Raw genomic sequence first — 15,401 nt, forward strand, 5'->3', positions numbered from 1 at the left:
CAGGACCCTGAGATCATGACCTGAGCCGAAGGCAGAGGCTTTAACACACTGAGCCACCCAGGCGCCCCAGGAGAATATTATTCTTCTATTTAAAGTTCTTCACATCCTTTGAAATTAAGTAATTTTCCTCATATTATAAGAGGATTACTAAGTATACCCTGATCTAGCCAAACAAAGGGATACAAAGCAATTAAGAGAAGTAGGGTATATTTCTACATACTGATCCCGAAGGATCTCTATTCTATACTGTTAGGTGAAAAAATATTACAGAATGTTTGATATAATCCCATTTTTGTAAGGTGCACATGTGTTTATGTGAGTGTAATTTATATTAAGCAGAAAAGGAAATCTGGATAAGAAATTTCAAATTGTTTCCTTGAGGAAATTAACTATCTTTGAATGGGAAGGAATTAGAAAGACTAGTTGATCCTTTAACTCACATATTAAAGTGGTAGGATTATGGATTATTTTAACTTCTTAAGCTTTTCTTATTTATTTGAGAGAGGTAGAGAGCAAGCATGAGCAGGGGGAAGGGCACAGAGAGGGAGAAGCAGACTCCCCACTGGGAACAGGGAGCTGGGCTTGATCCCGGGACCCTAGGATCAGGACGTTAAAGGGACTAAAGACAGACGTTAAAGGGACTGAGCCAGCCATGTGCTCCGCTTAAGCTTTTCTATAACTTTAAAACTAAAAATCGAGGGAAATACTGTAACAGTACTCTCTGTGAAAGGGTTTGTTTCCTTAATTAGGATATGAAAGTTGTTATGAACAAATGACAGCTATAATATTGGTAGATAACTATGAAATCTCAGTTCCCTATGTATATGTATTCTGCAAGTATATTGTCACTTAACATGCATTCAGAGCTTTTTGGTTCATGGGGGACAATTACCCTGTCACATTGTTGGCTGAAGTCAGTTTGAAATCTATGCATTTGTCAGTCAACTGGGTTGCTTTAGTTGTGGGTAAAAGCAGTTACTGAGGATATTAAACACTATTTCATATTTTCAAGTTAAAAACTAATTCCCTAAATAAACACTTATAATCATTTATTTGTAGAAGAAAAAATTGTAAGAAGCTTCCTGGTTTTCCAGGGAGCACTAAAAATGATGAATAACAAAAGTTAGGTCATTAGCAATGCAAAAAGGCAACCAGTGGCTATGGTTTCTTGACTCCTTTCATAAGGAGTTAGTCTATGAAGCAATGAACAAGTAAGATGATGAATCATTGCTTTATCTATTCATGCTGGGCAAAAGATGTGACTAGTGGACCATTTTTGTCTTCATGGAAAATGCCTTTATGAGTGTCATTGAGGAATAACTATAGTAATGTGTACATTTTTGGGTCACTCTTCCTTTATTCCCCGGAGATAGTCTGTTTGTTTGTTTCTTTCTTTCTTTTTTGGTTAACTAAAGAGGATGAAGGAATGAAGGAGGAAAATGTGAAAATGACAGTTGAGGTAATTTCAAAAGTTACATTTTTGTATTCTGATTTTATTAGCTATTTCTGTTATATGACTCATATGTAAGGCCAAGAGAGTTTCATTAAGTAAAAACAATTAAGTCAGATCAGTTACAAGATGAGGACAAAATAACCTGTTAGATTGGCAGAATTGGCAAGTTCCTAACTGGTTGTTAAGGTGGAGAATACTGAGGTCTGTTCCCCTGACATGAGTGTTAGGGCCTCTGAGAAGGCAAACATTAATAGAAGCCATCTCTGCTCTCCCCAAGTAGGTCATTGTATAGCATGTGGCAAGACTATGGAGGAAAATAGAGTGATAAATTTTTAGTGGAGAGCAGGAACATGGGATTAAGGAATGATGTACGAATAGTACATTATAGTCCCTTCCAGTTCCAAGAGAATCAAGTACAGTCTTTTTTAACGGTTGTTTTGAGGTTTATTTCTTTGAACGTTGTTGCCATTGTTTAAGACTTGATAGTATTTTCCATTTTTGTCACCCGTTGTAGGCCTAAAAAGAATCTTGTAGCCTCATAAAAGATAAAAATGGCATAGATGTTTGCTATGTATTTTTAATAGCCTTATTTGAAAAGCTCTATCAGATATAGATAATCAAATCTCTTGAGGCTCACCAAATATAGTTTTAAAAACAGGAATATTTTGGGGTTTTAATCCTGGTAACACAATTACCCGTTCCAAATCTAACCTTCCCTATTTCTTTCTTTGTATAGTGACTGGAGAGCAGAGGATAGAATGGCCAAATCAAGGATGCAAATGTAGTCATTCTGGGTTGGATTACTGAGATATGCAGCTTTGGGGATCTTTTTCTGATGATTACCCAGGAAAAGCATGGGGGTCCTATAAGACACCAGAAAATAAAGATTTAGGGATGTCCCCTTTTAAGTCTGTATCTCAAAACATGTATAAAAATGTATAAACATACATTTATCTCAACTATTCCATCTCCTAGAGTAACAAGTTTTTACTACCCAACTGCAAAGAAAATTTGACAAAGAATTTTTAAGTAGAAAGGTGCCTTTGAGGTCATTCTGACTGGCCCTCCTTTTATGTATTCTCTTTCAAACATCAAGGTCACTTGCTAATTCTAGTATTGCAGGCTGTGATAACAGGTAGGTATTACCCTAGCTCTACCTGTCATGATTTTCAGACTTTAATCACATGTCTGCTCAGCTTTCCTTTCCCAGACTACAAAGACCCAATCTTCTAAGCCTGTCCTCACACACAGCCCCTTCATCCCTCTGTTTTAGCCACTTCCTCTGGCAGCTGGTCATCTAACACCATCCATATTTTTCCTGAGATGGTTGTCCATAACTAGGTATATTCCACACAAGAGTAAATTTTAGTCTGGGACAAAGGGCACTTTCCTCCATCTTGTACTTATAATAATTCCATGACAATGCCACGCCTGTTTGATTGTAGCCATGTATTTGGTGAATGTCTTCAGTAGATGGTTCTATGTGACTTTTTTCTTGTTTTATTATAGACCCTAATTTTCCAATTTTCTATTAATTTGATTCTTTTTGTTCTTTTTCTTTAACGATCTTATTTCTACGCTTACCCATACTGAAGCTTGTCTACCTTATTTTGGCTTACTCAGTCTAGCAAGAGCTTCTCATTTATCCTCTGAGCTTGGCTTTCAATGACTGGAAAGCTTTCTGTTACCTTCAAAATCGAGAGTTTCAAGGTAACTGGTAAAAATGTCTTGGTACAAACCTCTTTGGAACTTACTATTTCCACTTCTCCATCTGCAGGTTTTTCTTGGTAACATTTTTCATCTGAGCTCTATTTTCTTGGTAAGTTGTCAATTGCAATTCTAATTTCTTGGGGGTTATTTAAAAGTGATTTTTGACTTCCAGAGTCCATGGCACTTGACAAGGGGTAGTAAGATTTATATCATAAAATCATATTGCCCCAGTCTCCCAGTAATATTACACCTGTCTTCCAGAATCAATCCTTGATAAAATCTAAAAAAACTTGCCTTTTATTCCTATTATTCAGTCTTTTCTCCCACCTATACATTCAACTCCCTTAGACCTTCCTCCATAAAGTCTTAGTAACATCCTTACACCTCTACCAGTGAAATAGTTGAAGCTACCCTGTTTTTTATTTCATCTTGAGTGTGCAAAGACTCAATCACTAAAATAACAGATCTGTACATAAGAAAGAAATGGAGATTGTCCTTTCAACCTAGAAAGCTGTCAATCTTTGTTGGCCGATCTAAGGGACTCATCGACCCTGTCTTTGGTGTCCAAGTAACAAAAACTAATTAGTCAACCAACTCATTTTATATTAGTGGTTTCCATGATGAAGTTTTAGTTTGGGTTTCAAGGAACTATTGGAATTGGGTAGAATTCTTGGCTATCCCTCAAAGTGCAGCATGTAGTCAGCCATCTGTTGCCCAGGTTGAATCTGGTGAGAAAGGATAAAAACTTAGAAGTCATGTTTTATTCATGGAGTCTGAAGACTGCTTGGGTTGACATCCTAATTCTGCCAAAAATTAATTCTGTGACCTTGGGAAAATTATTTACCTCTCCAGTTCCATCAATAGAATAACATTTAAAATAGTATCTACCTTTTGGTGTTGTAATGGGGATTCAATCAGTTAAGACATATAAAGTGTTTAGAACAGTGTCCAGCTCACATTGTTCTATGCAAGTGTCCCTGTTATTCTTACTTGTGTAAACAAGGATAAGCATACTGCTTGGCACAGAATGGGTATTGAAATGGTATTTGTTGAATGATTGGAGATGTACCTGAGGCTAACAGACTTATTTAGGCATTTTTGTGTTAATTGTTCTGAACTAACACATATCAGTCTATCACTCATTTCTTGATTTCAGATCTAGCCCACACTCCATATCTGCTTTTATCATTTCATCAAAACCACTGTTAATCCTTCAGACATAGCATCTCTGTCCATTCTGTGGTAATTGTGCCTGCGTCTCAACTGGCATTAAGCTTTGATATAACCCTTTTTAATAATTCAATTTCTAAGATGATCCAGTTTAAAGATGTCATTCTTTTTTCTTTTTAGATCAATTTGTTCACATATAGGGATTCGGATTATTTTATCAATAGAACTAAGCATCTTGAAGTGTCATGGAATTTTATAATGTAACAGTCAAACATAGAGTTACATGAAGCCAATTTATTATGCATATTCCTGTCCTGTTAGCTCAAGATGCTAGTTTATTTGCATATTATTGTTTGACCCTGATATGATGGCCAATTAATTTGTATATCCCTATCTAATTGGCTCAAATAAGTTTTTGCTACTTTATTTGTTGGCTCAGCTCCCAGCCTGGTGGCTTTTAGCTCAAATCACTTGAGCTTAGAGTGGTTTCCTTTGTCATGCTTTCAGTACTGATGGAAAGACAGATAAGGGTTGTGGTCATGAATGTAGGAGTAGGAGGGACTGAGGAAGACATCATTTAGACACGTGGACAAGGTATTTCTCAAGAAGGAGTATACTGGGTTGACAAAATAAATAAAACTTCTTATTTAAGGAAATTCCATTATATAAGGCAAAGGATGTATTCAACATCACTGACCAAAGAAAAGTTCTAACTTGGAATTAAGCTGACCTGGACCTCAGCTAATATTATGATGTAACATTTAAGCTTCTAAGTAGAGCTTTTTTTAAATTTTTTTCTTGTGATACAGTTGAGATATAACATTGTTAAATGTATACAATATAGTGATTTAATACACTGGTATACTATAATATGATTTCCTTCCTGACTTCAGCTAACACTCTATATACTTTCTATAAAGTATTGTTTTCAAATTTAAGATGTATAAGAATAACATGGGGGACTTTTAAAATATAATTTCTAGGTTTTCACCCCCTTTATATTCAGTTATAGCTTGGTCTGAGGTAGTCCCTGACATCTTAAATTTTACAACGTACAATGGGGTGATTCTTATGTAGGTAGGATACCCTATCTTTATGTGATGTGATATTCTATCTACCTACTACCTGTGCCTGAAATAATGAGCTGCCTCTGCTCATTCATGGTTTTAGGTGAAGTCTAGTGGTTCCCAGAGGTTGCAGAGTTGCTTTTTCCTAGGTGACTTCAAATATTTAAATTGGCTGTTTTCCAAATTCTATTTCTAGAACAGGAGAAATGAGAAGACATAGTTATGAGCAACTTAAAAATCATAACTTAACATTGTGTGTGTGTGTATATACATATATATGTATGTATGTATATATGTATACACACACACACATATATATCTATGTATATATATATATTATGTATGGAGGGTTGTGTTGGGTAGATAGGGTAAATCTTACTGGCTTAGGTCTCGGTTGGCTCAACCACATCCTGGCAGTCTGCTACATGGGGATGGTAACTCTACCACCACGAGTCTGCTTTTTTCCTTATCTCTCTTAAGTATTGCTGCCATTTGTGAATTTCATTGTCCCACCCATTTTTTTTTTTTTTGGAGGGACATAGATGCTTTTGGATGGGGAGTGCTCCTACAGCCCTACTCTTTGCTTTGTACAGTGTAAATTCTGTAGTGATAAGACAGGACTGGGGGGACCAGGAAGAAGACTAGGGGTAGGGCCTGGGGTAGAAAGTGAAAAGAAGAAAGATGATGAGGTAGAACACTTTCAACTACACTTCAACTACATTTGTTCCAGACATCCCTCAGGACGTCTGACCTGATCCCATCTCATGGCTGCCTCTTAGCCCCTTGACTTTCAGGAGACTGCTGGAATAGGTGTTTATGACTTCAGTCCTGCATATATATTTTCCCAGCACCTTCTTGTTGGCATGCTTGATGGGATTTTGTGGTTCTCTTCACAACTTAGGTGACTACAACCCAAATCAAAGATGCAGGCTAGACAAACTTCTTACTCTTGTATATTTGCCATGGTTCCTGGCTATACAAACCACTTGCAAAAATTTCAAAAGGACTATGTGCCAGCTGCAGGGAAAAGGGAAATGGAATGGTCTTTGAGACATTCTGCATTCAGAATCTGAATCTGGGCTTTAGTCCCAGCTATACCATCTATAAGCTACTGATTTTGAATATCAGTAATGTCAACAGTAATTGCCAGTATTGAACACCTTCTATGCGTCAGGCATGAAGCAAAATGATTTATACACATTATCTAATGCCTTTAAGCTTCAATTTTCTGAGAATATTATGTTCAGAAATTACCTCACAGGTCTATCATGAGAACCACATGAAAAAACCAAGTTAAAGGATTTCTAAACTAGAAAATGTTCTATAGCTAGATTATAATGACTTAAGAGTTAAAATTTTTCTTTTGAGATTTAGGTTGAAAAGCTTCAACCTAAGTGAAATTTAAAAGCTCTATTCCTATCCATTTTGCTCAATAAGGAGTTTGGTCATTTTTTCTTCAAACAGCTCTCTCCTTAGGTTAGAAGACCTAAAAAAATTTAATTTGTGGTATAAAGCCCAAATGAACTTAGTCTTAAACTTTCTCATTAAAGCTGTACCTAGAAGTCTTAAGTTTCTGCTACGACAGACCCCCGCCAAACACACACACACACACACACACACGTACACACACACACACACGTACACGCATCCACAGAAAACAAGCAAAAACCCGACCAACCAACCAAACAAAAAAGTGAGGAAAGCAGTTATAACATAAACAGGGACAAGGGATTTAGTTAGAAACAGGGTATTTACTCTTTGAGAGTAACTTAAAAGTCTGCACAGGTATAGATTTGAATGTTATAAAACAAACAGCTCAAAAATACAAGACCTACAACCTCACACCTTTGAGAATCTTCAACTTTTTAAATGTCATCAGTTTCTTAGACTTCTGTGCTGTAGACTGAATGTTAGCATTCCTCTAAAATTCCCATGTTGAAACCAAATCCCCGATATGATGGTATTTGGACCCTTGGAAGGGGATTAGGTTGTGACTGTGGAGCCTTCATGAATGGGCTTAGTGTCCTTATAAAAAGGGATCCCAGAAAACTCTTTGCTTCCTTTGCCTTGTGAAGACTCAAAAATAAGACAGTGGCTATAAACCAAGAAGCAGTTTCTCACCAGACATGGAACCTGCGGGTGCCTTGATCTTGGACTATGAGAAATAAATTTCCATTTAAGGCACCCCGGTTATGATAGTGTTATAGTAGCCTAACTGGACTAAGACAGTGTTCATATTCTCCCTCAGTTTTCACAAAAAGGTAATTATTTGAAGAGAAATTTACTCCAAGCACACAGATGTATAAAAGGCTGTGAAGATACTGAGAAGTGGTTACTAGGCAGACAGCTTGATTTTCCATCCCCCCTTTCCAAGTACAGGACAAAAAGAAACCCAAGTCATTTTCTACTCTACCAACTTATTCCTGAAGGACAGCCCTGAAGCCTGTAAGTTTCAATACAAATAGCTAGATTCAGAAGCTCTAGCTGTTGCTCGCAAATACTTGAGACTTGGAATATTAAGCTTGTAAGTACAAAGGTCTACTGTAGACATGTGAATGGTCCAGTCAAGTTTGTCCCTATAAGAAGGGTTGGAATTTGTGTGACTTGGTATATGGATAGATAAGAGAGTAAAATGTTGATGCAATGTATTTTGAATTTACACAGTAGAAAAGAAAACTTGCAATAGAGTAGTAAGAAAAATAAAAGTTTTTTTTTCCATTTTTTCCCCTAATATTTCCTGTTTAATTCAATACCTTGTCTTAATTCACTGTTTGGTCTATGTAAAACATAGGTCTACTGATCTCATTTTTGCCTTAACTGACCAGCCAGTCCTATAAAATGAACCTTTCTTTTTTCCCCATTCAATCAAGAATTGGTTAAACTGTTCATTGATTGCTTTCACATTTTCCATTTTCAGCCCCAAATTTCATAAAGTAGCAGAAATGATTACAAGAATATTTAGTGAGCACTTTGGTGTGCCAGACCCTGTGCTTTATTTCTCACAACACATTTATTAAAAAATCCTCTTATTACCTCCACTTCATAGATTATGAAACTAAGGCTCAGAAAACTAAATAATTTGTCGAGTGTCAAATTGCTGGTAGTGGTAGAGTGGGATTCCAGCCCTAGTAAAACAACCCACTTCGGTTCCAATTAACCCAATTAACTAGCCATTTCCGGCAAATGTAGTTAAACATTTGAATTAGCTGGGATGATCTCATTATATAATTTTGGTCTCAGACATAGGTCATATTACTTTGAGATAGACCATCCAAGTTCTTAAAGTTATTTTAATGGTAAGTAGGTTAAACAAATTTGAAATGCAAGACTTCTTTTTCCAGGCCATAGCTCTTCTGTAAATAATTCATTATTCATTCAGCAGCTATGTTCAGTGCTACCAGTCAGGGCATTGTGGGAGATAGAAATACAGAGCACAGTCTAGTGAGAGAAGCGTGATGTTTGAAGGCTATAAACAAACTGCTGTTGGCATTTAAAAAAGGAAAAGATGCGTCCTGTCAGGATGAGTCAGAAAAGACTTCATGAAATCCCTCTACCCAAATGTTCTTTTCTCTAGACAGCCCGTGGCTTGTTGCCTCACCTCTTCCAGGTTGTGGCTCAGATGTTACCTAATTCGGCTTTCTCTGACCACCACACTTAAAACTACTTCCCAGTATTTCTTCTACTTCCCTGCTTTGACTTTTCCATAACACTTGTCATGTATTGGCGCACTGCATGCTTATTTATTGGTTCTGTCTCCCCAAATTAAAATGTAAATTGTACAAGGTCAGGGCCTTTTGGCTCTTTTTTCCACTGAAACAAATCTAGTCTAAGAGCAATGCCTAACACAAAGGAGGAAAACACTATATATTTGTTCAACAGATGGAAAAAAAATAAGTCTTAAGCTTGGCCTGAAGAATGGATAGCATTTAGCTGGGCATTGTTGGAAGGAAGAATTCGAGGTGAAGGAAATGATTTAAACAACAAATGGAAGCAGCAAATTACATAGTCTGTTTGAAGAGCTGTGTGCTGGTTAAATTAGGTTAAAATACAGAATACAATTTGGTTAAAATACAGAAATGCAGTGGGTCATAGTCTGGAGGGATCTGTGTTATATGGACCTGAATGATTGACTTAACTTCACAGGGAGATGGAGCCCTTGAGATTAGGAGTCTTGAAATATCTTTATTTAATATTTAATAATTAAACAAAATCATCCCAGGTAATTCCAATATAGGGGTAGACCCAGGGTGTGTGGATCCTGAAGCTAATATAACTTTAGACCCTGGTGAAACAGTCCACTTTGGTTCAATTATCTAGGCATTTTAGCAAATGGAGTTTAACATTTGAAAAAAGGAACATAAACAGGAAAAAAAAAACTAGAAAACAATGAGTACTAGAGTATTTATGACTTCTGGCCTTGCCCCTTTTGTGTCACGATGCTGAGATAGTACAGTGGGTGGTAGGAGTCCTCCCAGCAGCCCTTCCTTCCCCTGGTAGCCACCAATAGCCCAATTACACATGGAAGTGATTACAAGCTACATAAATTTATTCTGCCAGACCCAACTTGCCTTAACTAAATCTCAAAAATGCCTGTAGCCACTCAGATGCTGCTGAACAGGAAGAGACGGATGATGGTGGCAAAGTCAGAGACTCAGACTGCGACTGACAAATTGAGGCTGAAATGTCAGTGATCATGGGAACGCATTTCTAGGACCTTGGAAGAAGACAGAACAAATGAGGGACCCTGGAGTTTTATTGGCTTCATGGTTAAGCTGCCTCTGGAACTCTGTTAAAGGGAATACAATGAATTGGAAGGAAGATTAGGGGAGTACTAGATAGAGGTAATGAGGTGATAGTTGGCGTGGGAGTTGGGAGAGGAGTATGAGTAGCAGAATACAAAGACATTATGACCATTGAACCAAAAGAAAGAAAGGTAAGGTGCTGAAGTCCTACCTCAGGATACTAAGTAGTATCTGGGAGTGAACTGTCCTTAAAGCTGAGAATTTATCTGTACATTAAATGCTCTTTTGTTTTAGGTTTGAATATCCTGCATTTATTAGATTACCAATGCTCAAGTGATCACATCTTTGGCCAGTGGCTTTCAAGTCTTTTGACAAGACCTTGTATTCTTTGGTAGCTTCCTTGCATTCTGGTTAGATGAGATGTTCTAGGCTTGTATACTTCCTGTGCCACACCTGGAACCTACCGTTTCTCTAGTAGGTACCGGGTTCTTTCAGTGAGAAACTGTTTTCAAGCCATATCTGGTGTTAGGGATGCTCAGTGCCACTGTATATGTATATATGTATATATGTATGGCATATACATATATATACACATATATTTTGCCTCTTACACACATTAGATTTTTTAAATATTTCTGGAGGAAACTGCTTGTTGTTTTAAATTTGCTCTGTCATTCTTTAAGCAATGAAAGCAGTAAGCTTTTAAGTGTGGTCTTTGTGACATGAATTAGTGCAGCTTCCCCAGGCAACTTATTTATAAAGAGAAATAAACTTAAATACCAAGAGAATTTGGTTGACAGATTAGTGGTTTAGCAAGTGGAAACTCACCTTTAGCGTTTTTGAGCTGTTATGCTTTAGAATATAAAATGAGCAGGTTGCATTAGGGTGACTTTTTGAAGTTTGCAATAGAAAGCACTGAATAACCAGTAATGTGGGTTCTAATTCCACAGCCACAAACAATGACAACTATAATGTATTCATGATGAACTTGTGGCACATAAAGAAAATTTCTCATGCTTTAATATTTTACTAAAAAATTGAAAATATAATTACGCAGAACAGAAAATTTAAAAATCCTATTCAATTGTGAAAATCCTTCAGTTGACTTTGAGTTTGAGCAAGAGTATACCTTTTTTTTTTTTAAACTAAGTTTGGGTTATATAGAACTTAAAATCCAAAAGTCTCCTCCACCCACAACATAGACTGTAGAAATAAATGCATTGCCTTGAGGAGTCACCCTCAAAAAGATTTTGTTTACTTATATTTGAAATGCTGCACCTTTAATAAAACAGTATTACTAACAACTGTTAGGTTATCAAGTACCTAATAAAGAAGTCTTAGTTAAAACTCTGGTTTCATGTCATGGGTGAATTTTGGTTTAAAAAACAAACAAAAAAAAAACACCCAGGAAAAAAAGATTCAGAATGATCATAGGCATTGCCTTTTGCAAGAGAAGCAAAAGAAAAAAAAAAAAAATCAGTTTTCAGTGCAGTAGAACTAATGATTGCTACTCTGGGTATGAAACAGGAAAATAGATTCCATCTTTTATTCCAGTTCTCATAAATTGAGAGCAGCTTCTGGAGCACTGTGTTGGGATGGATTCTGAGACGGCTTCCAGTCTCCGTGGGAAGGAAGCTGTGATCAATAAGGAATGGGGAGTCACAGCATGTGTGCGATACATTTGGTATCCACGATGAAAGAACATTAAAAAAAAAAAAACACTCCAGTAAACATCGCAGTCTTACCAGATAAGCCACCCACGTCCATCTTCTTCAGGTTCTTTGCCTCCAGAATGACAACAGTCAGCTTGCCGGCAGTCGGTACATAGCGAAGGGAGAAGCAAATATCACCCAGTTTCTCTTGCTGTGAAACCAATAAGAGATTATAAGTAACTTTTCGAATAAAGGTGAATATAGTTTGTACACACACATTGCAAATTCTTCACAAGGAGGATTAGAATAATTAAAATGTGAAAGCTCTTCGGTTCATTGGCGTTTACCCAGTGGTCTTTCATTCACTGAGGTATGAAGAGTGATTGTAACCCATTTTGGTTTTAAATAGCTCATCTATACTTTATCATTCATCAAAATATATCCATAATTCAATAGTTCAGGAAATGAGACCGAGGTGACTTTTTTAGAAACTCTACTCTGAATAGCACTGCAACGATCTTGGCAAAATTTCATAACTTTATTAAATAGCTTTGAAAAGAGTCTAACACTCCTTTAGTAGAATCAACCTACCTAAATTTTTGTGTTTTTACATTTCAAATAGGATTATGTCTAATGCTTAGATTTTTGGAAGAAGGACTTGTATTTGCATTTGACTCAATTTTTTAAAAGATTTTTTTTTTTAAAGATTTAGCTCTTTTATTTTTATTTTTAAGTAAGCTCTACACCCATTGTGGGGCTTGAACCCACAACCCTGAGATCAAGAGTCACGTGCCCTACCAACTGAACCCGGTGGGTGCCCCTAGACTGAATTGTTAATGAGAAATTCTGAATTCCTAGTAGCTGAAACATATAGAAGTTTTTGCCATTTCAGTTTTACTCCTTTCAAGTGAGATTCAACTTTTTCCTCTTATTCTAATAGTTGTACAAATCAAAGCCACAGGTTGGAAAATTGAAATATACAGTAATATAGCACATGTCCTAGCCCCTCCCATTGTTTCAGGGGTATCCAATTTCAGGGCCTAGGAACATTTGTCAATCCTGTGTCTCTGGCATTTCTGAACATTTCAGTCAGAGTTTAAAGTGATGGTATAGAGAACTTTGACTTTCTTTTTTTTTTTTTTTTCCCAGAAAGAACTATGGGTTATGATACCTCTAAGTGTCTAACTTTTTAGGATGATCAATTAAGAACCATGGAATTCAACATGAGGAGAATTTGAGTTCACATAAGCATGAGAGTGGGCAGGAGCCTGGCAGTATCTACATGGAATTCTGATACAGGGAATTAGGTATATGGCAAATTGGGGTTTATTTCTTAGGATGTGCTCTCTCCCCCGCCCCCTCACCCTGCCCCACAAAGTAAATTCTGATTCTAAAGGTGATGGTATATCAGACTTCTGCAGATAGGATCAATGTAAGAATAAGGTACAGAAGACCTTTTCCTGTTATGCTCTTATTAAAACTGTATTTGGTCTTATCTATAACTTCATGTATGTGTTAAATCAGCCCGAGTCTCCAGTATGGAGGTAATTGCCTAAGATATAATTTAACAGCTTAAGGAAATACAATTCCTTTTACTGGGTATTCATTCTATCCATCAAAGAAAAGTGTGTGGGGTGCCTGGGTGTTGCGGTGGGTTAAGTGTTTGACTCTGGTTTTGGCTCAGGTTGTGATCTCAGGGTCATGGGGTCCAGACTCGTTCAGGGCTCCGAGCTCAGTGGGGAGTCTCCTTGGCACTCTGTCCCCCTCTCCTTCTGCCCGTCCACTGCCCCATACTTACACCCATTCCCTCTCAAATCTTAAAAAAAGATCTACTTTTTCTGATTTATCCATGGGTGAGAAGTAATCATTCCATGTGTGTGTTGGGTGGAGGGAGAGGGATAGATGCTCTACTTAAGTAATGCTTTATTGAAAACATCACCACATGTGTTTATAATCCCCCCCTGCAGTTTTTTGATTCCTTGAGTCCTTCCAGCATCTTACCCATGTATCTCTTATGTCACTCAAGACTGTTTTTGTTTTATTGTGCACATGTCTCCATTTTCCCCCATGACTCCTTGAAGACTGGTCCTTGGCTGATTTATCACTTTTCATGCAGTCTCAAAAAATAAATAAGTAAAAAATTTGGAAAATATCCCTGTTTTGAATTATCTAGGTCCTATCTCCCTTCCATTAGTTTAGATAATGGTTAAATGTGCTAAATTCACCCAAAGTGTCTACTTACTCCCTAGGACTTTACACGTGAGGAGAATCTAGTAGAATATATTCCTTTTCTTAGTCTTTGTGAAAATTCAGAACGGGAATCAAGATGATAGAAATTAATACAAAGTGTGGAAAGATTCATCTGAACCGTATAAATGTAAATGAACAAAATTGTAGTCCAAAAATATTCACTAGGAAGAGGATTCTTTCTGCAGGGTTCTGTCTTTTTGCCACAGTACCTTCCCTGGGGAACTCCGTCTGTTTCAGAACCAGGTTACTCTAACTGTTCTAGTTAGGCATTTTAGATATGACTATTCTTTTGAATGGCCCCTCTCTATATAGGAGTCTACAATTTAGGACATCTCCTATTTTGAAGAAACAACACAACTTACTTTTCTTCAAGTACTTTATCATTCAATCCTGTGATATATAGGGAATTTTTGAGATTTTGCATAATCTCGATCCCTTCTCTAGAAGGGAGGAGTTAGAGTTTGAACCTACCATGTCTCAGGTAGGAGAAATAAGTGAAGTTACTTGTAATTATAAAGCTATGGGATGAGGAAGAATGAGTGTGTGTATGTGGTAGGAGGGAGGATAGATCAAAATTGGTATTTTAGGAGAAAGAAAAATTTGGAAGACTGCTTATTTTCAGATTTACTTTTAACTCAGGAACTTGAATATATAAAATTTCATATGCTTATAAAATTATAACTGACATGCCAAATTAAGCATGTCTTTTTATTCTGATCAACTGAAGTTACTTTACAGTGTTTGAAACTCTTCCATTTGAAAGATTGTCACTATTCTGGAATTTGTGTTCTTTATGGCATCCAGCAGATAGAAACTCATTCTCAAGAAAAGGCAATGTCTAATTCATATGAACCTTTATCTTAGTTATATTTTTTGTTGTCACTATCTCAATAATATATAAATATATGCCTTTTCTAATTCTTTAAAAAACAGCTTTAATAATTTTCTAAAACAAAATTTCAGAATTGGGACTTCTGCTACATGCTGGCTTGACTCTAGATTAATTGATGTAGGATATTTCCAAATAGGATTTCAATGTGTTTTTCATATGTTGGGGATGAGCTGGGAACCTAAGGCCATGTGAAGCAAGAAGAGCTGGGATATGCATCATGGGGAGGCTGTACTTCAGACATACATGCCGGGCAGAACTTGGTGCTTCTGCTGACCTGTCCTGAAGATGGGTTCTATTTGGCCACAGCTGAAATAAGACTTCAGTCTGAGGCTTATGTTGTAAGTAAGTGTTGTTACTTTAGAATCTTAGGTTGGGGACTCCTATCACTACAAGTTGTGGGAAAGCAAGTAGTTTCTTATCCTCTGTGAAATCTTGCACTGAACTTCTGTGATTAGATGGAGATGT

At 36.9% G+C, this 15,401-nt stretch overlaps 1 protein-coding gene across 4 annotated transcripts in view; it reads right to left on the reverse strand.

The window, feature by feature from the left end:
- The window catches only part of SYT1 (synaptotagmin 1), a 563,116-nt gene that overhangs the window by 83,446 nt on the left and 464,269 nt on the right, over positions 1–15,401 (reverse strand). For all 4 annotated transcript variants that reach the window (XM_046013429.1, XM_046013427.1, XM_046013428.1 and 1 more), the window contains one exon: positions 11,888–12,005. In XM_046013429.1, coding sequence (XP_045869385.1) covers positions 11,888–12,005 — 118 coding nt within the window. The remainder of the gene's footprint in view (positions 1–11,887; positions 12,006–15,401) is intronic.

The sequence above is a fragment of the Meles meles genome, chromosome 7, assembly GCF_922984935.1.
Source record: "Meles meles chromosome 7, mMelMel3.1 paternal haplotype, whole genome shotgun sequence".
Classification (NCBI taxonomy): domain Eukaryota; kingdom Metazoa; phylum Chordata; class Mammalia; order Carnivora; family Mustelidae; genus Meles; species Meles meles.